Source organism: Oryctolagus cuniculus, chromosome 3 (genome assembly GCF_051225735.1).
Source record: "Oryctolagus cuniculus isolate XC-2025 breed Fujian yellow rabbit chromosome 3, ASM5122573v1, whole genome shotgun sequence".
Classification (NCBI taxonomy): domain Eukaryota; kingdom Metazoa; phylum Chordata; class Mammalia; order Lagomorpha; family Leporidae; genus Oryctolagus; species Oryctolagus cuniculus.
The window spans coordinates 90,311,026-90,334,022 of NC_142869.1; the positions used below are offsets into that span (position 1 = coordinate 90,311,026).

Genomic DNA, 22,997 nt, shown 5'->3' on the forward strand with positions numbered 1-22,997 from the left:
TTCTGAGGACATAGAGCTACCTTCACCTACAGCACCTCCTTGGAATAAGCCATCTGCTATTAACTGACAATACTGGAATTAGATCTCCACCTTGTGAAACTTTTCCTTAACCCCCACCTAACCCTTGCGAATCTCAGTTTGGTCTTGACGATGCTGCTGTGAAACTGCCTAATCCTGAAGAGGAAACCAGGAGGGAGTGCTGAGCAGCTTTCCCACCAATGTCCCTTTTTTGCCCCTCCCCTCAGTACCAGTACAAGAAGAACTATGAGAAGAGTAAAGGCCACTACCACACAATCCCTGATAATCTGGAGCAGCTTCACCTAAAAGAGGCTACAGAATTACAGAGCATAGTAAGTTGATCCAGACTGATTTCTTTCCCCTAAGCACATTCATCTACAATGCCAAGAGACCTCATGCCCTCCCTCAAGGATAGGACTTATCCTTTTTTTTTTTTTTAAAGATTTATTTATTTTGAAAGAGTTAGTAGAAGAGACAGAGATCTCCCGTGTGCTGGTTCATTCCCCAAGATGGCTGTAATGCCCAGCACTGGGCTAGGCCGAAGCCAAGGGCCTTTATCTAGGGCTCCCACCTTGGCCATCTTACATTGCTTTTCCTAGGCCATTAGCAGGAAGCTGAATTAGAAGTGGAGCAACTGGAATATGAACTGGTACCCCAATGAGATGTTTGTGTTGCAGGTGGCAGCTTTACCTGCTATGCCACAATGCCAATCCCAGGACTTATCCTTTTAGTTGTCATTGTTTGAGAAAATAAAGATAGAAGGAGATTTGAATTTAGTAATATTTTGAAACACATTTTTCTGTTATAAATTATAACCCATATAACTACATTTTGTGGAGAGCATATTGTATTGTATACATGCACTGTGTGTTATTCCAGGTACTGACAGGGACTAGAAGCATAGATTGTTTTACAAGGGGGACAGACCCCTCTCAGTGATCCCAATGTTCCCCACGGGTGCTTCCCAGGTAGAGAAACACTACAGTCCATGATAGGAGGTCTGAGGAGGATTTTACGTAGACATGATCATTGATGGAGTCTCTAGGTATTTAAGAAATTGCTGAATTTGTAAAATAACTGAAGATTTTCTTAGGAAAGAACTTGCTATCATGTGATCTTTTGTTTAAAAAATTCAGCATTATGCAATACCCCATTTGGGCATTAAACAAGAGGGCTAACTCACTAGCAAGGTCCTCAAATCATCTGTAAAGTAGCCCGTGTCCCCTGGCCTCTATTCTGGTGTCTCAAGACAGCTGAGATGGAACACTGCAGTTAGAACCCTGTGTGAAGCAGGTCCTTCACCTTTCTTTCACTTCATCCACTGTGGTCTCTGAATGGTTTTATGGCTCCCCCATTCCTAATCATATTATGTGGATGACAGAATTGTCTTTATTTATTTTTTTTACAAAGGATGAATTTTTGTATTTGGAAGCAGAGTTACAGAGTGAGAGAAGGAGACACAGATCTTCCATTGCTGGTTAACTCCCCAAATGGCCGCAATGACCTGGGCTGGGCCAGGCTGAAGCCAGGAGCCCGGAGCTTCTTCCAGGTCTCCCAGATGGGTGCAAGGGCCCAAGGACCTAGGCAATCTTCTGCTGCTTTCCCAGGCACATTAGCACAGAGCTAGATCAGAAGTGGAGCAGCCGGGACTCAAATTGCCACCCATATGAGATGCCTGCACTGCAGGTTGTGGCTTGATCCGCTGCACCACAGTGCCGGCCCCAGGAATTGTCTTTCTAAACAGACTTGGGGATCCTTTGAGAATGCCAAATCAACATGTAAACTAGGTTTTTTTTTTGGTTTTTATATCAATTTATATTGTTTGTATTAAATATATGACTGGCCAGCGCTGTGGCGGAGCAGGCAAAGCTGCCATCTGCAGTGCTAGCATCCCACATGGGCGCCAGTTCGAGTCTTGGCTGCCCTACTTCCAATCCAGCTCTCTGCTATGGCCTGGGAAAGCAGTACAAGATGGCCCAAGTCCTTGGGCTCCTGCACCCGCGTGGGAGATTCAGAGGAAGCTCCTGGATCCTGGCTTTGGATCAACATAGCTCTGGCTGTTGTGGCCATCTGGGGAGTAAACCACTGGATGAAAGACCTCTCTCTCTTTGCCTCTCCTTCTCTCTCTGTTTAACTCTGACTTTCAAATAAATAAATAAAACTTTAAAAAACATATGACCAGTTATGACCCAGAGTTTTCTACTCACAAATAAAGTTGTATGAGTTATCTATTCAGTCAAGACCCTGAGTCTCTGATAAAAGTTCTTATGAAAGAAAAACTGAAAACTTTTACCAGAAATAATGATTAATAATGATTAACACTGTTAAAGTGTTCACTTCTATACATCAAACCTTGGCCAGCATTATCTATGGACAGTTTCCCCCATGCACTGGCATTTTTTTTGACTTTTGGCAATAAATCTTTTGTCTCCTTGAACTGAATCCAAATCCTGATTACACCTTCCCAATGGTAATGGTTTTTACCCAACCACACCCCCCACCGGCAACGACAAAAAAGGTACCAGATCTGAAACACAACAGGAATCTGTTTTGAGTGGCAAGGAGATGACATAACGGGTCAGTTAAAAAGTACTGTCCTTACACTGGTCTCTGGCTAGGTCTAGGAATTGCCTGGAGGAAGTATATCTAACAAGGCTTTTCATCACTAGGTGAAATACAAAGAAAAGTATGAAAAGGAACGGGGAAAGCCCATGCTGGACTTTGAAACACCAACATACATCACTGCCAAGGAGTCTCAGCAGATGCAGAGTGGGGTAAGTCCTACAAAACATACCACACCGCAGAGATACCGTCAAGCCAACAATGCACACGGACTTGCACAGCCACACATTTCCAGTCTCCTGTCATCCAAAAGGGGAATATGGTGTAAGTTCTTCACATGTGATCCCTAAAATCATTTCCATCCTAGAAACCATACAGTTTAGTTATTTGGAAAAAAAAAATCCAAGTAGTACATATTGACCATATATGTTTTATTTCAACAACCATTTTCATAAAATTAGAACAAAGCCAACTATTCCTATCTGTGGAACAAATTATACTGAATATAATTGAGTTTTTTTAACGAATGCAAAGCTCCTTCCACACAGAGGTGCCATTGGCTTTGGGATGCTCTGCTGTCAGTAGGATGTCTCAAACCAAAACAAACAAAGGGATCATGATCAAGATGTTTATCAAGAATCCAGAAAACCTCAAGTCAATGTGACATATTTCCCATTCTAAAATTGCAACACAAGCATTTTAAAAACATGTTTTTCATTTTAACCAAGAGTAGAGAGAAATGAAATCTTATTTTGAATCTTAGAAAGTCTGTTTTTATTGGGAAACAGATTTATTTGGAATTTCTGTTTGCCTGTCCTCCATGAGTTGTATCTCCAACTATAAAGATAAATGATTTCAATAAAAGCTAGGTATAAGTTTGTGGAACATTCTGGTGTACAATGCCAGGCAACCAAAAGTTTCAAATAGTTTGAAACAATTAGTGGAGTAAAGAATCTGTGGGGGTTCCTTGCACTATTCTTACAGTTTTTCTATAAACTTAAAATTCTGTTAAAATGAAAGAATGCAAAAATGGAGTTCCAACATCTACCCCAAGCCTCTCTGTGAGACCACCTATCCAGGGATTAGAAAAGAGACAGAGTAGGGGTTGGGAGAGTAGCTCTTTGTCTCAACCATGCCTCGTTGTCTGCCTGATCTATTCAGTGATGTTTTTAAGAAGGTCATGATTATGAAAAAGGCTGTTTGTAGTCAGTGTCCTCAGGCCCTTTCCTCTAGGCTTTGGTTTATTTTCTTCCCATGAGTAACCTTTAATTTTGAAATAAACTCTTTTGTCACCTTAAGAGAAATGTGGACTATTTCAGGAGAGATGACCATGGATTCAGTGCCCATCGCAAACGGCTACTCTTGTGGCGGAGAGCCAGCCCAGGCACGTTAAACAGAGGAGGGAGGGTCCCATCATAGTTTCTCAACCTCTGAGCTTCCTGGGGGCCATTTGCTCTCGACAAAATATTTCTAGAACAATCAGACATGTTTCAAATGTGTAATCATTACTAGAACTATGCATAAGAAGACATTTAAAGAAATAAGTGTTATATATTTTTTCTTCCTAGGATTGTGAAATGAATTGTGGCAGATTCTTTTTTAACTTGCCTTTCCTTCCTACTCATATTAGAAAGAATATAGGAAAGAGTATGAAGAGTCCATTAAAGGCAGAAACCTGACGGGCCTGGAGGTCACGCCTGCTTTATTACATGTCAAATATGCAACCAAAATAGCCAGCGAGGTAGTGCCCACTTGGTCTTTTCTTTCCCTCTTGACCCAAATAATTGCACTAATGACACTCATCAATGTGCTCCTTCTACCACTTCCATCCCCACCTAACTGTGGGTTTCAAGCTGGGTTCACAAGTGTTTGGTACTACCACCTAATCCATTACCCATGTTAATTCTTCTAATTTTTAAATTGAATACCTAATAATATATGCTTACCTTAGCATTCTATTAATTTCTAGTTGTTTATTTGATATTTAATATTAACCTATGAATCTTATACCCTTACTTTATTCATATCTTTACTTACCCAACCTTGAGTTTAAAAATTGGAAGAGTTTACTTTTTACATTTTTGGCTTTTCACTTAAGAGGAACAACCCAGGCTGTCTTGTCAGTGTTGTTGCTTTTATTTTGTGACATAGAAAGAATACAGGAGAGATCTAGAGGAGAGCATCCGTGGGAAGGGGCTCACTGAAATGGAAGATACACCTGACATGCTGAGAGCAAAGAATGCCACCCAGATCCTCAATGAGGTAGGCCCACAGCCAACTGCATGTGTCTAATTCATATAGCATCTTCATCCCTTCCTCGCCAAGTTATGCTAGAAATAGAGAGGAGAGAGTTTTTAAACTTCAAGTTCCATAGTTAGCACAATATTTCACCATCAAAAATATATCTCAACTTCTGGTGAGTACATACTAAAATACTGTCTTTACAGTGGTTATCATAACCTCTTATTACTCTATTATTCTTATTTAATCTTGATACATTTGGTGTGTTCATTTAAATTTAAACACTACACTGGAGTGGTAAGTACATAAATTTCATCCTAGTTGTGTACCAAGCCAGATTTAAAATTTGCTTTCAGTGTTAACTTTTTAAGTAGAAAAGGCTGAAAATATTTAAAAGGAGGCCTTTTATATTCACTCTATGCATTTATTTTATGCTAGTTGAAATTAACCTTTTTTCATTTTTTAAAATGCTACTACAGAAAGAATATAAGAGAGACCTGGAGCTGGAAGTCAAAGGAAGAGGCCTGAATGCCATGGCCAATGAAACTCCAGATTTTATGAGGGCCAGGAATGCTACTGATATTGCCAGCCAGGTGAGTGTTTCCATTCTGAGTCAATCTTTCAAGAAACTAGCTGCGATGATAAGGAGGTAGCATTGTCTCGGTTATCTTTTGTTTTCTTTTTTAGCATTTATTCAGTGAAAGAAATATACAGGCTCTTGGCTTCAGCCTAGCACAACCCCAGCCATTGCGGTCTTTTGGGGAGTAAACCAGCAGATGGAAGATCTCTGTGTATCTTTCCCCTTCTCTCTATAACTCTGCCTTCCAAATAAATTTTAAAAATCTTTTAAAAAGCAAAAACCCATGAGACTAAATCACACACCCCAATCCCCTTGCCTTTCCCAGCTTTCTGCTTCTCTGAGTCTATGAGCAACAGGGATGTTCAGAGCAAAGAGCAGAAGTTGGGAAAATGAAACTGCTGCTTTGAGCTGAGGCAGGCTCTGACATCCTGGCCTTGTTTATTAGTCAACCTATTTCACATTCAGCATCAGGAATTCCTTGCTTAGAATATTTTAGGAATTCTTTGTTTCCCTTCCTTTCAAGGCCTAAATTTGAAGGTCTTTGGGCATCCTACCTTGTCTAATGTTAATTGGTCTGGGTCTTTTGTTTGCTCTCAAGTAACCAATCCATGCTTAAATATGTGTTGATTATCTGTCTCTTGCCCATGTCCCACCTTGCACCCAACTAAATAATAAATCTTTCAATAGCTGGGACCTTCTTTGTGTTTCTAACTTTAGTATAGCTATGTCCATGATAGGAAGCAATGTCTGTTGAATGGCAAATGAATTAGTCTCTCTGGAAAAAGAAATACTGATCCCCTCTCAATCAAACCAAGCCAACAAATGTTTGCACATCGTATATTTTACCCAACTGCTGAATGTCCTTTTACAGATTAAGTACAAGCAATCAGCAGAAATGGAAAAAGCCAATTTCACTTCTGTGGTTGACACTCCCGAGATCATTCACGCCCAGCAAGTCAAGAACCTTTCAAGCCAGGTAAGGATATACATCAGAATCCCACAGACTGCCTCCCCTCTGCACATTTACGCCTGCAGAAGCTTCTTCAAATTATAGTTTCTTCCCAATAAGGCAAAAGGGTTTGTCTAGGATGTGGTTTTGAGTCAGAGTTGAGATTTCTCTATCAAATTTGTAATAGATTATAGAAAAGAATTTTAAGGTACTAAAGGTCTCTGACATGGAATAACTCATAATGAATCACTATTTTATATGTCAAGTTTCTTATAACAAGCATGTAAAATTTGCGTGCAAATCTCAAAAACGGCCCATACTATATGACCAATCACCTCTAACAAAATTGAGACTGTGTCATCAACTCTAGCCACACAATCTAATCCCGATTCCTCCCATGATGGATAATTTTCACCTTCCCACAAAAAAAGAGCCTAGGGCTGGTGCAAGTCAAGGAAGCCCAAGGAAGAGTCCATGGCGGCTGCCTAGGTCGGTCCGTCTTGCAGAGTTGCCAGTCCCACAGTTTTCTACAGCATTAGAAACACCCTTAGGGCTTGCCAGGAGGCTCAGTCCTGGAGCCGGAAGCCCTGATCACACCTGCTTGAGGTTAGCAAAATCTCATCACCAGCAAAGACTGGATTTTGAGAGCCTCTTATCACTTCTGTTTCTGGCTCCTGGCCAACTGGCTCTGTAGCTCAGCAAGGAGGACGGCCTCTCAAGGCATGCCCCTGGCTCTCCCTGAGCCTCCACGCCTGGAACCCCACTCCTGTGGACCACCTGGCAGTGGGTCCTCTTCATACCTTCTCCTGGGAAGAAAAGACGGAATTCTGTGACAGCATGCTGCTTTGCACCCTCCCAACATCCGAGACAGTCAAGAAGACACAAAGCACTTTCCCTCTGCTGAGCCAGAGGCCATTTGGAGTCCCATTATCCCTATAGCGTTCATCTCCTTATTTCTTGGAATCTATTCCAGAAAAAGTACAAGGAAGATGCTGAGAAGTGCATGTCATATTATGAGACTGTGTTGGACACTCCAGAAATGCAGAGAGTCCGGGAGAACCAGAAGAACTTCAGCCTTGTAAGTTGTTCTGATGCAAGGCATAGCCCACCCCTACCATGATGCGGATGAGGAGCCCTCAACAACTCCATCCATGCTCCAGGAAATATGTACTCAGCTCTTCTCTGAGCTCACCTTAAATTTCAATCTGAAAGACTCATCTCTTAGTTTATTGGTGGCTTCCTGTCTCTCAACATGTACTACCACCATCTTCCATTAGCAGTGACATCCTCTTTTTCAGTTGAAAACCTAATCTTGTACATTTTAAGGTTTTAAAAATGAGTGTCGCTGGCACCACGGCTCACTAGGCTAATCCTCCACCTAGTGGCGCCGGCACACCGGGTTCTAGTCCCAGTCGGGGAGCCGGATTCTGTCCCGGTTGCCCCTCTTCCAGGCAAGCTCTCTGCTGTGGCCAGGGAGTGCAGTGGAGGATGGCCCAAGTCCTTGAGCCCTGCACCCCATGGGAGACCAGGATAAGTACCTGGCTCCTGCCATTGAATCAGCGCGGTGCGCCAGCCGCAGCAGGCCGGCCGCGGCGGCCATTGGAGGGTGACCCAACGGCAAAGGAAGATCTTTCTCTCTCTCTCTCTCTCTCTCACTCTCACTGTCCACTCTGCCTGTCAAAAAAAAAACAAACAAACAAACAAACAAACAAAAAAAAAAAAAAAAAAAAAAAAACAGCAGAAGATGCCCCAAGTGGTTGGGCCCCTGCTACCTACATGGGAGACTTGGATGAGGCTCCTGGCTCCTGACTTCAGGCTGGCCCAGCCCTGGCCATTGTGGGCATTTAGGGAGAGTGTCTGTCTGTCTGTCTCTCTTTGTAACTCTGCCTTTCAAATAAATCAGTCTTTTAAAAACCAAAAGCAAAACAGTTGGTCAATAGGCTCAACAAGCTAATCCTCCGCCCCTCTTCCAGGCCAACTCTCTGCTGTGGCCAGGGAGTGCAGTGGAGGATGGCTCAAGTCCTTGAGCCCTGCACCCCATGGGAGACCAGGAGAAGCACCTGGCTCCTGCCATTGGATCAGCGCGGTGTGCCGGCCGAAGCGCGCCAGCCATGGCGGCCATTGGAGGGTGAACCAATGGCAAAAAGGAAGACCTTTCTCTCTGTCTCTCTCTCACTGTCCACTCTGCCTGTCAAAAAAAAAAAAAAAAAAAAAGAGTGTCTTCCCAAAATTCTTCTTTAAAAATTTCCCTTTGGCTATCATAAGACAGTTAAAATATTTAAAACAATATTGAAATCTTAACAAGATATTTACTCTTTCTTCATAGCTGCAATACCAGTGTGACCTTAAAAACAGTAAAGGAAAAATTACAGTTGTTCAAGACACGCCAGAAATACTGCGTGTTAAAGAAAATCAAAAGAATTTCAGCTCGGTATATTTACTATTTATTTTCCATTGAAGCTAACCTAATAATTCCATTCTCTTCGTAAAAGAAAAAATACTAGCCTGTATCACACTGATACAGACAATTAACATCTAACACACCTAGTTAATATTAGCAATGGTTTGTTAAAATTCCCCATACTTTGCTCCAGAATCATCACTCCAGAAACTATTTGAAATAACAACTTAAATCTGCTAACAAAGTAACTTTTCTTTTTACATTTTTAATCCCAGCACAGTAACATGTGTTGTCTTGCTCCAGAAGATGTTTATTTATTTATTTTTTTTACATTGTGATTTCTTTTCTTATCCCTTCCCAAAATAATTGACTGACTTTGCATTTCTTTAATGGAATTTGTGTTTTACTTGGGAGTGGTTTTTGTTTTCGTGGTTAATCAACAGTTTCTGTTTTTTCTTATCCTGTATTAATACCTGCAATAATCTTAAAAGAAACCTCAAGATCTGGAAAGTGATTTGTGCTGATACATGATTGAGTCACTGGTGCTGACCAGGGAGGCATCACAGGCAGTGCTCGGGCACTTGCCCAAGAACATTGTCTAGTGTGCTTTGTTTTCACAGAAGCCAAGTGTCCTAGACTTTCTCCAGGAATCGTGGGGTTTTCCTTTCTTCTGTGTAACACTCTCCTGATTCTGAATGCCCAGGTTTTATATAAAGAGGATGTCTCACCTGGAACAGCAATTGGAAAGACACCGGAGATGATGAGAGTGAAGCAAACCCAGGACCACATTAGCTCGGTAATGGCACGATGCACTCACTCACTCACTCACTCTCTGCTTCCCTTTGAATACTTACAATGATTATTAACTGTATTCAAAAACTTTGTCAACAGAAATAGCTGATTTGGCTAAATAGGTGCTTAAGGTCCATCACCACATAGCGATCAGAGGCATCTCATACGCTGTGCAATGCCATGGTAGATTTCATGAGGGTCAGGTTAGAGATGGAAATTGAAGAAGGTTTTAAGAAAGTAGACAGTGTTAGAGACAAGGCATTAACCTTCCTAGATACATGCATATGAATTTAGCTGTCCTAGTTAAATGAACTGCTGGGTATAAAAACCCTAGCGTTCACTAGTCCTTTCTTATCTGTGTTTTCACTTTCCATGATTTTAGTTATACAATCAATTGGGGTCTGAAAATACCTAAGTTTTGAATTGCAAGCCATTCTGTGTAGTGTGATGAGATATTACAATACCTTGCAATGTCCCACATGAGACTTGAATCATTCCTTTGTCCAGAGTATCCATGCTGTATAAACTACCCCTCTATTAGTCACTTCATTTTACTTAATAGTCGCCCCAAAGTGCAGACTAGTGATGTTGGCAGTTCAGATAGACCAAAGAGAAGCCATAAAGTACTTCCTTTAAGTGAAAATGTGAAAGTTCTCAATAAGAAAAAAATCAGATGTTGAGATTGCTGAGATCTATAATACATTTAGGAAATTATGAAGAAAGAAAAATCCACTCTAGTTTTGTTGTCACACCTCAGACTGCTTACAACATGGCCACAGTGCATCAGAGTTAAGATGGAAAAGGCATTCAACTTATATATGTATGTATGTACAGGAAAAATAACATAGTATATCCCGAGTTTTGGGCACACACCAGAGGTCCTACAATGTATAAGATAAGGGAGGGGCTGCTGTGTACAAGAAAGCCAAGTAGTTACCAGTCTGAGTGGAGATCCCTACCTTTGCTTTCAAAGAGTCAAGACAGAGACCAAGCATCCCTGGCCTCAGAAGTGTTCTCCTCTAACCCAGTATCAGAATGTGTCCCATTCATACTAAGTATAGAGCTTGGTCTATTTAAACTGCCACTTTAAAAAAAATTGTGGGTCTGCTAATCAAGCATGCATATGTTGGGGAGAATAACTATTATGTGTGTAAATAATACCTTTTCCCATTTTCGCATCTGCAGGTGAAGTATAAGGAAGCAATTGGACAAGGAACTCCAATCCCTGACCTGCCTGAAGTGAAACGTGTCAAGGAGACTCAGAAGCACATTAGCTCGGTAAAGGCCCACACCCTCAGCACTGGTTTGTGTGACTGGGCGCGTCCCGGTTTCTTCCCCTAGCTCCCTCTCAGGCCTTCTTCTACCAAGGCCCTCGCCCGCCTTGGGGGTGTTGTGAATCCTCCCTTGGTCCTGAAGGGGCAGTACAGGCTGAGAAAGTAGATAAGAAGCCTGCCTTTGCATCATCACAGAGCAGAAGGGACTTGAATTACTGATCATTATGCTTCCATTTCTAAAGTCAAATGTGCAAACGATAGTAATAAGGTTACAGAGATGACCTTAACCCAAGCCTATACATGTGAGTTGTCTTTAAAAAGTTCATAGAAAATATGCGTTATGAGAAAACTACGCCTGGATTTCAAATTTTTTGCACCAAACATTTTAACATTCTTTTTCCACGGGTTTTTTGAATATTCTCATAATACACATAAGAATCATATAAAATGATTGTTTTGTATATATTTATGAATGATAGGATTCCTCAGTGCCCAGGAGTACCCCAGGTAGTCTTGTGAAGTCTGCAGCCGTCTTTCCCTTTCCAGCTTTCTTGCCTTGTGTTCTCTGCTCTCGTCTTGTAAGCACAGTACCTGTTTCAGGCACTGGCTGTCATCCACCTTATAGAGGAAGCCAGCTCTCTAAAAGAAACATCAGGTACCTGTGCATAGTGTGTATTGGGTTAGGGGATCCCCTAGACCTGGACCATCAGGTTAGCTTAAGCTTTTCCTGACCTGTCAAGTGAGCCCCAATTCTGCACACCCCCCCCTTTCCCAGATTCTAAGTAGTAGCTAGCTACTTCCAAGAGACTATGTGAGCTCTAGGGATTGGCTCTTGGCCAACATAAATGAGCACCTTGCTCTTAGAGAGCCCCCTGGTCGTTGGAGGACTGAGCACTCATTGATTTCCACTGGAAGATACTGGATCATTTCTTTTGCAGGTTACATGTTCTGAATTCCTTGTGGTACGAACTTCATTAGAGTTTTGGGGCCATGGCCCGTTTGTTTCTCTGATTTGTAGTATCGTGCTTTTCCCTAATTTTGTTTTTTCTGTTGTCTGTGATCAGTCCTGCTGCTTTCTTGGGTAAAGGATAAAGAAACACAACCTTGTTATCAAGACAGCAGATTATCAAAGATGCTGAAAAGTTTCTGAGCAAAACAAAGATACCACTAGCTTGTTAGTGATTTTAGGAAATAATCTGTGACACAAACTCCTAGGTTTTTTGCCTTGCTTCCCACCCCATGTACTAGTACATGATAGAATCAGATCATTTAAAAAGAATTGATGCATTCAGTTCACAGACTGAAAATTCTGAACATTAAGAAGGAAGGAGGGCCTGGCATTGTGGCACAGGATAGGCTGCCACTTGGGAGGTTCACATCTCCTATCAGAGTGCCTGGTTCAGGTCCTGGCTACTTCACTTTCCATCTTGTTTCCTGCCAGAAAGGTGATGGCCTAAGGACTTGAGTTCCTGCCACCCACATTAAAGACCTGGATGGAGCTCCTGGCTCCTGACTTTGGCCTGGCCCAGCCCCAGCTGTTGGAGGCATCTGAAGAGTGAACCAGTGGATGGAAGATTGATCTCTCTCTCTGTCAATCTGCCTTTCAAATACATAAATATTTATTTAAAAAAAAAATAGGAAGTGGAAGGAAGGAGACAAGAGGCTGAGAAAGTAGATGTATCTTACTCTTTTAAAATTTACAGTACTTTGAAACTAACTCCAAAAAATACTATTCTATTGTTTTGAATACCCATTCAAAAAACACCATTATATGTGATCAAGCAATCATCAGTACAGACTTCAGGGAAAGATTTTTCCTGACAAACTGATTAAGTCTCTTCATATCAAAGATACCTACAGACTAAGAACCAGCTAGGAATTATGATTAGAAAATAGGAATAACTAGGAATTATTAGGAAAAATTAGCAATTATGATCAGAAAATAAAAAGAAAATTCTTAGCAACAGTATTATAGATTATATATTATTATATTTTGGAAAATTTTAAACCAAGCACCCTATTTATTAAGTTCAAGTCTATCTCAGTCCCACTTTATTCAAGACACAAATACTGAATGTAATGATGTTTAGATTTTTCTCATTATTAAATGTATTGTCATTATTTAATGCATTTTAGGAATGCACTATGTGTTGGCTGCAAAAAATGCATTATTTAGTTCTTGGTGTTTATAACAGTAAACTAAATACTTAGAAGAATATAAAAATTTATGGAATTTCTTTTCCTTATTCCTTGAGTGTCATATGTGAAAGGTTGTTTTTACAAGTTCCCACCAAATAGCCTCCATGTAGTGGTAACCTGAAGGATTTATGGTTATTTTACCTTTTGGGGTATTCTAATTATTTTCTACAGGTTATGTACAAAGAAAACTTGGGAACAGGCATTCCAACCACTGTCACTCCAGAGATTGAGAGAGTCAAACGCAATCAAGAGAACTTTAGCTCGGTATTTACAAATATATCAAATAAAAAACTACTGCCCTTTTAAAAAATTTACCAGAATAACCATCACCCTTTTTAAAAAAAATAACATCTTAACAAATTCTGTGTGTGTTTGTGTGTATTACCTGACCAAATCATCTCAACTTAATACAAAATGACCCACTTTTCTGATTTCCTTTAACATTTTCACCAACTGACCAGTGTGAGTAGTTAGATCTGAAATACCATAAGCAGAATTAACATAGGATTCCTCATCATTATACTCATTTCTCATAACTCAGTGCTTTCCGTTACCCCCTTCCAGCCTTAGAATTAGCACTGTAGAGTTCTGACTCAAAATTGTGAAGTTAAAAAAGTAAAAGCATTGTCCGTACTAAATATTATTTACTAATGAAAGATTAGCTCCTTACCACACCCGATGTTCTTCTCCTTTCCTTAGCCTTTGTGCTTGTTTTGAATGTCTTCTGGATACTTTCTTGTATCTCACAGGTTTTGTACAAAGAAAATCTGGGGAAAGGAACCCCAACAGCTATCACTCCAGAGATGGAGAGAGTCAAACGCAATCAAGAGAACTTTAGCTCGGTATTTCTTAGGGGACGAAAAAAAAATCCCTTAATATTTTTAACACATTACAAATGTAAAATTACTAAATTCATATAATGAAAAGTAAAATATTATCTCAGTTTTCAGTACAAATCTAATGTAGTATTTACTTTAGCTCTGGTGTGAAATTTTAACTGCATTTCTCTAAAACATAGCTATTCATCACTTCCCTTAAAATCCTGTCATACTCATTATTTCCTTCTTCCAGTCCTCTTTTAATAACAATAGGTGTTTCTAACCGGTGTGGCACAAATCAAAAGTAAAACCTAACACCTCTTCAAAATGATGTTAATTGGAATTTTCTTTGTTTGTTGTGTTTTTGTTTGATGCATTGTATTTGTAGCTTTTCTTTATAATGTGATTCTTAAGCATTTTTATTCAGAGATAACACAGCAGTTCAGTTACTGAGAAATACAAATTTACTTTTCTCATTTATTTTTTTGTACAAGATATAAATGAGCTTTCCTTTGGAATATTTTCAAGATCAATGAAAGCAGTAATTTAGCTTCTACTATTAATGTTTATTTTGTTCCCCCAACACTATCTGCCTACCTGTCTTTTTCTTTTCATCCTTCTTTCCTTTCCCTAATTAAATGCTCCCAACATTTTCTTATAGATATTAATTTTAGTTAACTTGAATACTATTTGCTGAGACCTAATCCTGTAGTCTTTGAGGAGATACATCAAGCCACTCTGACCTGGCCAGTCAGGGACAGAGAGCGTGCTGTGAATGGCTCGATATCCAGGGCAGCCTAGAGTGGCTCCACTTCTTAAAGGTTTATTTTATGCTATCATAAAAAACCAAAAAAATACATTGAGACTTTTTAAAGTTCAGATCTACCTAAAAGCTGGCTTCAGGCTGATGTGACTGTTGGTTTTGTACACACAGATATTGTACAAAGAGAACTTGAGCAAGGGGACACCCCTACCTGTGACTCCTGAGATGGAGCGAGTCAAACGCAATCAAGAAAACTTTAGCTCGGTATTTGGAAGAAAGCTCCCTTAACTCCATATTAAACAAAATAATTTCTATAAAACAAACTTCTGTTTGTCCCTTTATAATAATCAATTTAACAAATTCTTTCTTAAAAATCTCACTGAGGCCTTCCCTTTTCTGGATCTTTTACTCACCATCTGATTCTAGTATTTTATATTTTCTACACTAGTCCATTAAAACTTTTGATTCCTTCTCTTTTCATCTGTATGTTATGCTGGGACTTTGGAAGTTAATTTCTTTCCGGACAGAAGCCGAACCTGTGACTCTTTTTATCTAATGTTTCTGGGTTAGCATTGCAAGAAAGGATACCAGGCTGGAGGCCACATATAGAATTCATGGCTCTTGAGAACAGGAGTCACCTGAACTTAGATACTATTCACATATATATAAAGATTAGCACCCAAAAAAAGTCACTCTTTTCACAGTATTAGAAACAAAAGAATCTTATTTTGAAACTTATTCTAAACATGCCATTTCATGAGTAAAAATTCAGGCCTTCTGATTTCTTGTAAAACATACAGATCAGATCATTAATGTATGGTCAGTGTTATTGTCTCTTCTATCATTATTGTTCTTCCTGTAAAAAAATCTAATTCCCAAATAGTCTGATGCTTCTACACAAAGATCGTAAATTCTCATGTCCTTAAGATGGAGAAACAAATGTCAGTAGGAAAATGACTAAATTTACTTTTGAAGGTAGGGGAATTAATCTAAATGTTTTTCATTGTAAGCTGAAATATTTTCAAAAAGTTTGATTCTTTAACATAACTTTCAGTAACTTTGGTCCCACTTTCTTTTTGTTTTTAATTACTACCTACTAACAACCTTTCAATTGTGTTAAATTTCAATGTAAGTTAATATGTCTTTTGGAATGTTATTTTCTCTGGATTCATTATTACTGTTTATGAAAGGTTTGCACCAATTTTCAAAATTATCTTCAGGTTATTTCATTCTATATTAAAGTACACCAATATTTGGTCATAGCCAACCAGGGTAACTTGGGTAACCATTTCTGCTCATTTTCATACAGGTTGCATTTATGCAGATTTGTCCAGTGGTGCATAAGCCTTTTAGATTCTGTGGGAAATAAACAATACCATATATTAAAACACTGACTATATAACTGACCATTTCTACAACTTGAACTTACTCAATGAAGACCAATTTTGCCATATTGCATAGATTTTGGCCTGTGGTTTTAATTATCTATTATACTGTAAGACAAACCTGCATAGGGCAAATAAATGTTAATCTATTTCAAAAAATAATTTTTCTATTGTACATTGAGCAGTTCAGGGCTCTGATAAAATTATTTGTATTCTTTCCTTTAATTCTAAACAGAAAACAATTTTATATATGGGATCCAATAAAAATGAGCATCAAAAATTCCTAGCAATTCAGCTAAGGAAATACAAAACATGTTCTCACCTAAATCTGTGCTTGAACAAAGAGGTGCACTAGGTGAAATCTGCATTTCCTGTTTGATGTCTGTAGTCTCAAAGTAGGTTCCCCAGGATACAGGGCCATTTTTATTGCTCTTGTTTTTTCTGGATGTTTTCTTGTGTCACACAGGTGTTGTATAAAGAAAACCTTGGAAAAGGAATTCCAATCCCCATCACTCCAGAGATGGAGAGAGTCAAACACAATCAAGAAAACTTTAGCTCGGTATTAAAAAAAAAAAAAAAAAGAAAAGAAAAAAACCTAACTATTTTTAAAACATTAAAAAAAGACCAATAACCAGATTTTTAAGAGTCTAATCAACTCATCCCAATTAAAATCTGACCGACCCGTCTTCTTCCCAATTTAATACTGCCACTTCCTGTGAATCAGTTTCCCCATTTTGGTTAAACATTAACATATAATCAGTTGGCTTAAACAAATTTTTTTAAAAGGTGTTTGGTATTACATTCCAGTTTGTAAAACCGTAACATTCTCAGTGACTAAGTATCCTGCTTTGGCAAGTTTTATTTGAAAGTAAAGCTTTAAAACATGATTCTGCAAAGGTCTGACTGTTGGCCTTATTTCCTATCTAACCTTCTCTGTCTTTACTGGTATTTGCAGATATTTTCAAGTTTGTTTTTTTAGCATCTTGCACTTGCCCCCCATTGGCCTTAAAGATAATTCTTCCTGATATGTCCAACTAAAAATTAAATCCTTTTGACTTCTTTTGAAAGACAGCAAAAGAAGATGTATGTATCTATCTTCATATATGTTTATAAAACTCAAATATCCCAATGTGGTTTATTAATAGCATTTCCAAATCAAAAATAACTTCCTTGATTTTCTTTGTCTCTTGTCTGTTTCTATTTTTTTTTCCCTCCTTATAACAAGCTGGGGAAGGCTAATTGCGGCTTTCCATGGTGCTGCCGAGATTAGTTCAAGCAACAAAAATAACAAAATTTTCTTTTCCTATTCTTAGTTTTGCTGCGTTCCTTTGCCTTTAGGATCTGCTAGTCCCTTTCCTCTAACTCCCCTCCTCCTAAGTCTCCAGAAGGGGAAAGTGCCTGACTGCTCCTGTTCTGGATGCTTTCTTACCACACAGGTGCTATACAAGGAAAACCTGGGGACAGGAATTCCAGTGCCCATCACTCCAGAGATGGAGAGAGTCAAACACAATCAAGAAAACATTAGCTCGGTACTCTGCAAACCAGGGGGAAGAAGATGCTACTTAACCTCAATTTTCAACTGACCCTTAACATTTACTCTTTTTTTAAAACCCTCTTCCCTTCCTTTGCTTCTAAATGTATCCTACTTTGCAAAACGACATACTATCTCATTTTGTTAACACAGTACATTTTAGTTTTTACTTCTTCATCTTATATCTTTACATATTTAAAACAATAACGAGCCTTTAGTTGGTGTGGATAAAAACAAAGCCAAGTGTTAACCATTTCAAATCCTGGTGTGATTATTTAGGAGGCACCGTGCTCATGCAAATGAAGAGAATAACCCGGATAACTCCAACAGCTTTCTCCCAGCAGCTGAGGGGTTTGCTCCCTGGAGGGTGTGGGTGCCCCATCCCAATAATGGCTTCTGTGAAAGCTGTACAGAAGCCATACAGGGCATCTGTCAGCCTAACTCCTGGCTCCTTGCACTCCTGTGTCATTTTGTAGCAAGGAAGCTACTAGCTTTACCCACAATGCCCCACAACAAATGGAATGTCACTTATGGCTGTTTCTCTGATGCCCTCTCATTGCACAGGTGCTATACAGAGAAAACATGGGCAAGGGGACCCCTTTACCTGTCACTCCTGAGATGGAGAGAGTCAAACACAATCAAGAAAACATTAGCTCGGTACTCTGCAAACCAGGGGGAAGAAGATGCCCTTAACCTCAGAATTAAACTAAACCTTAACACTTACTCCTTTTTAAAAGTATACCCACTTCCCTTCCTTTGCTTCTAATGGATCCTATTTTGCAAAACGACATACTGGCTCATTTCGTTAACACAGTTCACTTTCATTTTTACTTCATCTGATGCTTTTAAACATTTGAAATGAACCTGTAGTTGGTGTGGATAACAACAAAACCAAGTGTTAACCATTTCAAGTCCTGGTGTGATTGTTCAGGAAGCCGCGTGCTCATACAAGTGAAGAGAATAACCCGGATAACTCCGACAGCTTTCTCCCAGCAGCTGAGGGGTTTGCTCCCTGGAGGGTGTGGGTGCCCCATCCCAATAATGGCTTCTGTGAAAGCTGTACAGAAGCCATACAGGGCATCTGTCAGCCTAACTCCTGGCTCCTTGCACTCCTGTGTCATTTTGTAGCAAGGAAGCTACTAGCCTTACCCATAATGCCCCACAACAAATGGAATGTCCTTACAGCTGTTTCTCTGATGCCCTCTCATTGCACAGGTGCTATACAGAGAAAACATGGGCAAGGGGACCCCTTTACCTGTCACTCCTGAGATGGAGAGAGTCAAACACAATCAAGAAAACATTAGCTCGGTACTCTGCAAACCAGGGGGAAGAAGATGCCCTTAACCTCAGAATTAAACTGAACCTTAACACTTACTCCTTTTTAAAAAATGTCTTCCTTTCCTTTGCTTCTGTTGTATCCTACATTGCAATTTCAAAATAGTTTACTTTGATTTTTAGTTCAGCTGATATTTTTTAAAGATTAAAAAATAACGACCCTTTAGTTGGCGTGGATAACAACAAAACTAGAGTTAACCACTTTAAACTCCCATGTGATTATTTAGGAGGCACCGTGCTCATGCAAATGAAGAGAATAACCTGGATAACTCCAACAGCTTTCTCCCAGCAGCTGAAGGGTTTGCTGCCCTGCAGGGTGTGGGTTCCCCATCCAGTAACAGCTTCTGTGAAAGCTGTACAGAGCCATACAGGGCATCTGTCAGCCTAACTCCTAGCTCCTTGCACTCCTGTGTCATTTTGTAGCAAGGAAGCTGACCTTACCCATAATGCCCCACAACAAACGGAATGTCACTTATGGCTGTTTTTCTCATGCCCTCTCATTGCACAGGTGCTATACAGAGAAAACATGGGCAAGGGGACCCCTTTACCTGTCACTCCTGAGATGGAGAGAGTCAAACACAATCAAGAAAACATTAGCTCGGTACTCTGCAAACCAGGGGGAAGAAGATGCCCTTAACCTCAGAATTAAACTAAACCTTAACACTTACTCCTTTTTAAAAGTATACCCACTTCCCTTCCTTTGCTTCTAATGGATCCTATTTTGCAAAATGACATACTGGCTCATTTCGTTAATACAGTTCACTTTCATTTTTACTTCATCTGATGCTTTTAAACATTTGAAATGAACCTGTAGTTGGTGTGGATAACAACAAAACCAAGTGTTAACCATTTCAAGTCCTGGTGTGATTGTTCAGGAAGCCGCGTGCTCATACAAGTGAAGAGAATAACCCGGATAACTCCAACAGCTTTCTCCCAGCAGCTGAGGGGTTTGCTCCCTGGAGCGTGTGTGTTCCCCATCCCAGTAATGGCTTCTGTGAAAGCTGTACCTGGCATCTGTCAGCCTAACTCCTGGCTCCTTGCACTCCTGTGTCATTTTGTAGCAAGGAAGCTACTAGCCTTACCCATAATGCCCACAACAAACGGAATGTCACTTACGGCTGTTTTTCTCATGCCCTCTCATTGCACAGGTGCTATACAGAGAAAACATGGGCAAGGGGACCCCTTTACCTGTCACTCCTGAGATGGAGAGAGTCAAACACAATCAAGAAAACATTAGCTCGGTACTCTGCAAACCAGGGGGAAGAAGATGCCCTTAACCTCAGAATTAAACTAAACCTTAACACTTACTCCTTTTTAAAAGTATACCCACTTCCCTTCCTTTGCTTCTAATGGATCCTATTTTTTGCAAAACGACATACTGTCTCATTTTGGTAACACAGTACATTTTAGTTTTTACTTCTTCATCTTATATCTTTACATATTTAAAACAATAACAAGCCTTTAGTTGGTGTGGATAAAAACAAAACCAAGTGTTAACCATTTCAAATCCTGGTGTGATTGTTCAGGAAGCCGCGTGCTCATACAAGTGAAGAGAATAACCCGGATAACTCCAACAGCTTTCTCCCAGCAGCTGAGGGGTTTGCTCCCTGGAGGGTGTGTGTTCCCCATCCCAGTAATGGCTTCTGTGAAAGCTGTACCTGGCATCTGTCAGCCTAACTCCTGGCTCCTTGCACTCCTGTGTCATTTTGTAGCAAGGAAGCTACTAGCCTTACCCATAATGCCCACAACAAACGGAATGTCACTTACGGCTGTTTTTCTCATGCCCTCTCATTGCACAGGTGCTATACAGAGAAAACATGGGCAAGGGGACCCCTTTACCTGTCACTCCTGAGATGGAGAGAGTCAGACACAATCAAGAAAACATTAGCTCGGTACTCTGGCGAGAAAAGATAAAACTACTTGTTTAACGAATTAAACTACTTTTATAGTTTAGAATAATATGTATTAATCCTTTTAAAAAATTTGTGAATTCATGACCACATTTATCCTTTCCTAGAAGGCTATTCCTAGCCTTAACCCCATAATAACAAGATTGCTGTCGTCTACAATTTAAAGTTCTAATAACTGATTTTCATATAAAATATCCCTTTGCTTACCTCTCCCCAAACTCATCTATCCACTACCTCTAAGGTCTTTTTGTTTTATGCACCTGTGAAATCTGGGGGAGGAGGGTGACTTGAGGCGGGTATAGTAGGTGTGACGGGGCTCTCTCTGGAATATGGCTGTAATGGCTTTATTGGGTTGTGGCGGTGATGACTTTTTCCTGTCAGATGTGGACAAAGAGACCTTGGGAAAAATAACCCCTGATCCTCCTTCAAAGATAATGCTGTTAATTATGATCCAGGCATAGTTTAGTAACCATCAATTTACCTAAAAAGGAAAATGTCACTAGAATGGTTATTTGACCAGTTTTAGGGATTTTGTGTTTTTGTTGCTTTGTCTTTATTGTCTTAAGTGATAATTTCAGTAAATCCTTCCTGGTAAACTTGTTCTTGGTGACATCGTGTATGTTGATAAACTGGGGATTGCAGTTAGCTTGGGAACTTCAGCTTTCAGTAGTGAGCTGCCTTATGGCCCTCAGTGCTGATGCCATCTTAGCTTTCTCTGATCCTTTACTGCAGTGCTTATGAAATGCTAGTATGTACCAGAAACTCCCAGAGGTTTGTTAAACCAGATCGCTGGGTCCCAGTTGCTTATTCCATTAGTGTGAATATGGGACCAGAGAATCTGCATTTCTAACAAGTTCTCAGGTGATACTGACCCTGCTGTCCAGAGGCTCCACTTTGAGAACCACTCACTATTCCATGTGCCCAAGAATGACAGGGTTGAGGATTTGTCTTCATGTGTCACTGTGTCTCCTACTGGTTTACCAAGATGGTGATGTAACAGCTAAAAACACACTTCTCCTTACTGATATCATTGATGTTGTCCTAAACTAAGACAAGAGGCAGAGGGCACCACAGGGAAAGAAGTAAGAGAAAGCCTTGGCCATATCTGAAGGCCTGCAAAACTGATACTGATAGGTCTGTGACAGCTGAAGTGCCACAAAAATGTTCAGGCACCAGCTGCTTTACTGGAACAACCTCAACCTTATCTAGCTGAGTTGAGTCCACTGCTCCTTTCATATGATCTGTTGGGGGCTTGGCACTCATAGGCTAACGTTAAAATGATGGTGGTCCTGCATCCCCTCTGGGAGCACTGTAGTTTCTCCTGCCGTCTGCCAGGATTTCAGGGCTGGGTCCTACTCTGGAACATGTGTGTTGCTGTAACTACACTCAACTTCCTTTGAAAATACACTGCTTTCCATCTAACCTTATTGCCTTAATAGTTTGGCACCCTAAGTCCCATCAAAAATGATCCATTCCATTTCCTTTTTTGATAACTGTAATTCTTTTTCTTTTCTTTTTGGCTTTGTGGATCCCTTGGACTCAAATAGGTCTTGTACAAAGAAAATGTGGGGAAAGGCACCCCAACCCCTGTCACTCCAGAGATGCAGAGAGTCAAACGCAATCAAGAAAACATTAGCTCGGTATTGTCTTGAGAAACAAAAGTGCTTTTAATTTTGCAAAGTAACCTCTGCAGTTTGGCCTGCTCCTAACCCCATCCCAGGTTAAAAACAAAATTGCCAATTACACCTGAATCTCCTCTAAATATCATAGTACATTTGCTGTTGCCATTAACTACTTTTAAGCTTTCTTTATGAGAGCTGTTCTATTAGTAGATTAATCCTAGCATTTGCCTTCTCTGCCCAAATTGTACCATATTTAATAGTGAGTATTGCCTCCTAGTGACTTTTGGGTATGACTGTATCTCACAGGTGTTATACAAAGAAAACCTGGGGAAGGCAACCCCCACACCCTTTACTCCTGAGATGGAAAGAGTCAAACGCAACCAAGAAAACTTTAGCTCGGTATTTCAAGGAAAAATGTATCACTGAAAGTTAACAAGCCACTAATTTGTCTCACAGTGTTTCCAAAATTTTTGTGTAGCTTTTAAAATTCCCTGCCCACTTAAAAAAACAAACCAACCCCACCAACTCATACTGATTTCACTTCTTTCTTCATCTTTTGCTTCCTACCATAACATCTTAATGGCTTTATCTTCCTGAGGCGTTTCATATAGCAGTGT

General features: G+C 40.0%; 1 protein-coding gene and 1 long non-coding RNA gene across 51 annotated transcripts in view; one reads left to right on the forward strand and one right to left on the reverse strand.

The window, feature by feature from the left end:
- The window catches only part of NEB (nebulin), a 217,198-nt gene that overhangs the window by 183,754 nt on the left and 10,447 nt on the right, over positions 1–22,997 (forward strand). For 5 of the 50 annotated variants that reach the window (XM_089328355.1, XM_089328318.1, XM_070070870.2 and 2 more), the window contains 22 exons: positions 246–350; positions 2,688–2,792; positions 4,211–4,321; positions 4,732–4,842; positions 5,301–5,414; positions 6,273–6,377; positions 7,324–7,428; positions 8,677–8,781; positions 9,455–9,547; positions 10,729–10,821; positions 13,188–13,280; positions 13,766–13,858; positions 14,769–14,861; positions 16,449–16,541; positions 17,419–17,511; positions 18,078–18,170; positions 18,729–18,821; positions 19,357–19,449; positions 19,997–20,089; positions 20,648–20,740; positions 22,306–22,398; positions 22,687–22,779. In XM_089328355.1, coding sequence (XP_089184481.1) covers positions 246–350; positions 2,688–2,792; positions 4,211–4,321; positions 4,732–4,842; positions 5,301–5,414; positions 6,273–6,377; positions 7,324–7,428; positions 8,677–8,781; positions 9,455–9,547; positions 10,729–10,821; positions 13,188–13,280; positions 13,766–13,858; positions 14,769–14,861; positions 16,449–16,541; positions 17,419–17,511; positions 18,078–18,170; positions 18,729–18,821; positions 19,357–19,449; positions 19,997–20,089; positions 20,648–20,740; positions 22,306–22,398; positions 22,687–22,779 — 2,163 coding nt within the window. The remainder of the gene's footprint in view (positions 1–245; positions 351–2,687; positions 2,793–4,210; positions 4,322–4,731; positions 4,843–5,300; positions 5,415–6,272; positions 6,378–7,323; positions 7,429–8,676; positions 8,782–9,454; positions 9,548–10,728; positions 10,822–13,187; positions 13,281–13,765; positions 13,859–14,768; positions 14,862–16,448; positions 16,542–17,418; positions 17,512–18,077; positions 18,171–18,728; positions 18,822–19,356; positions 19,450–19,996; positions 20,090–20,647; positions 20,741–22,305; positions 22,399–22,686; positions 22,780–22,997) is intronic. The other 45 variants (XM_089328323.1, XM_089328336.1, XM_070070875.2 and 42 more) reach the window with 28 other exon arrangements.
- Positions 19,075–19,942, reverse strand: LOC149127425 (uncharacterized). The gene is made up of 2 exons (XR_016230860.1): positions 19,871–19,942; positions 19,075–19,232 (listed from the first exon to the last, which is right to left on the reverse strand). It is a non-coding gene; the product is annotated as an uncharacterized LOC149127425 (long non-coding RNA).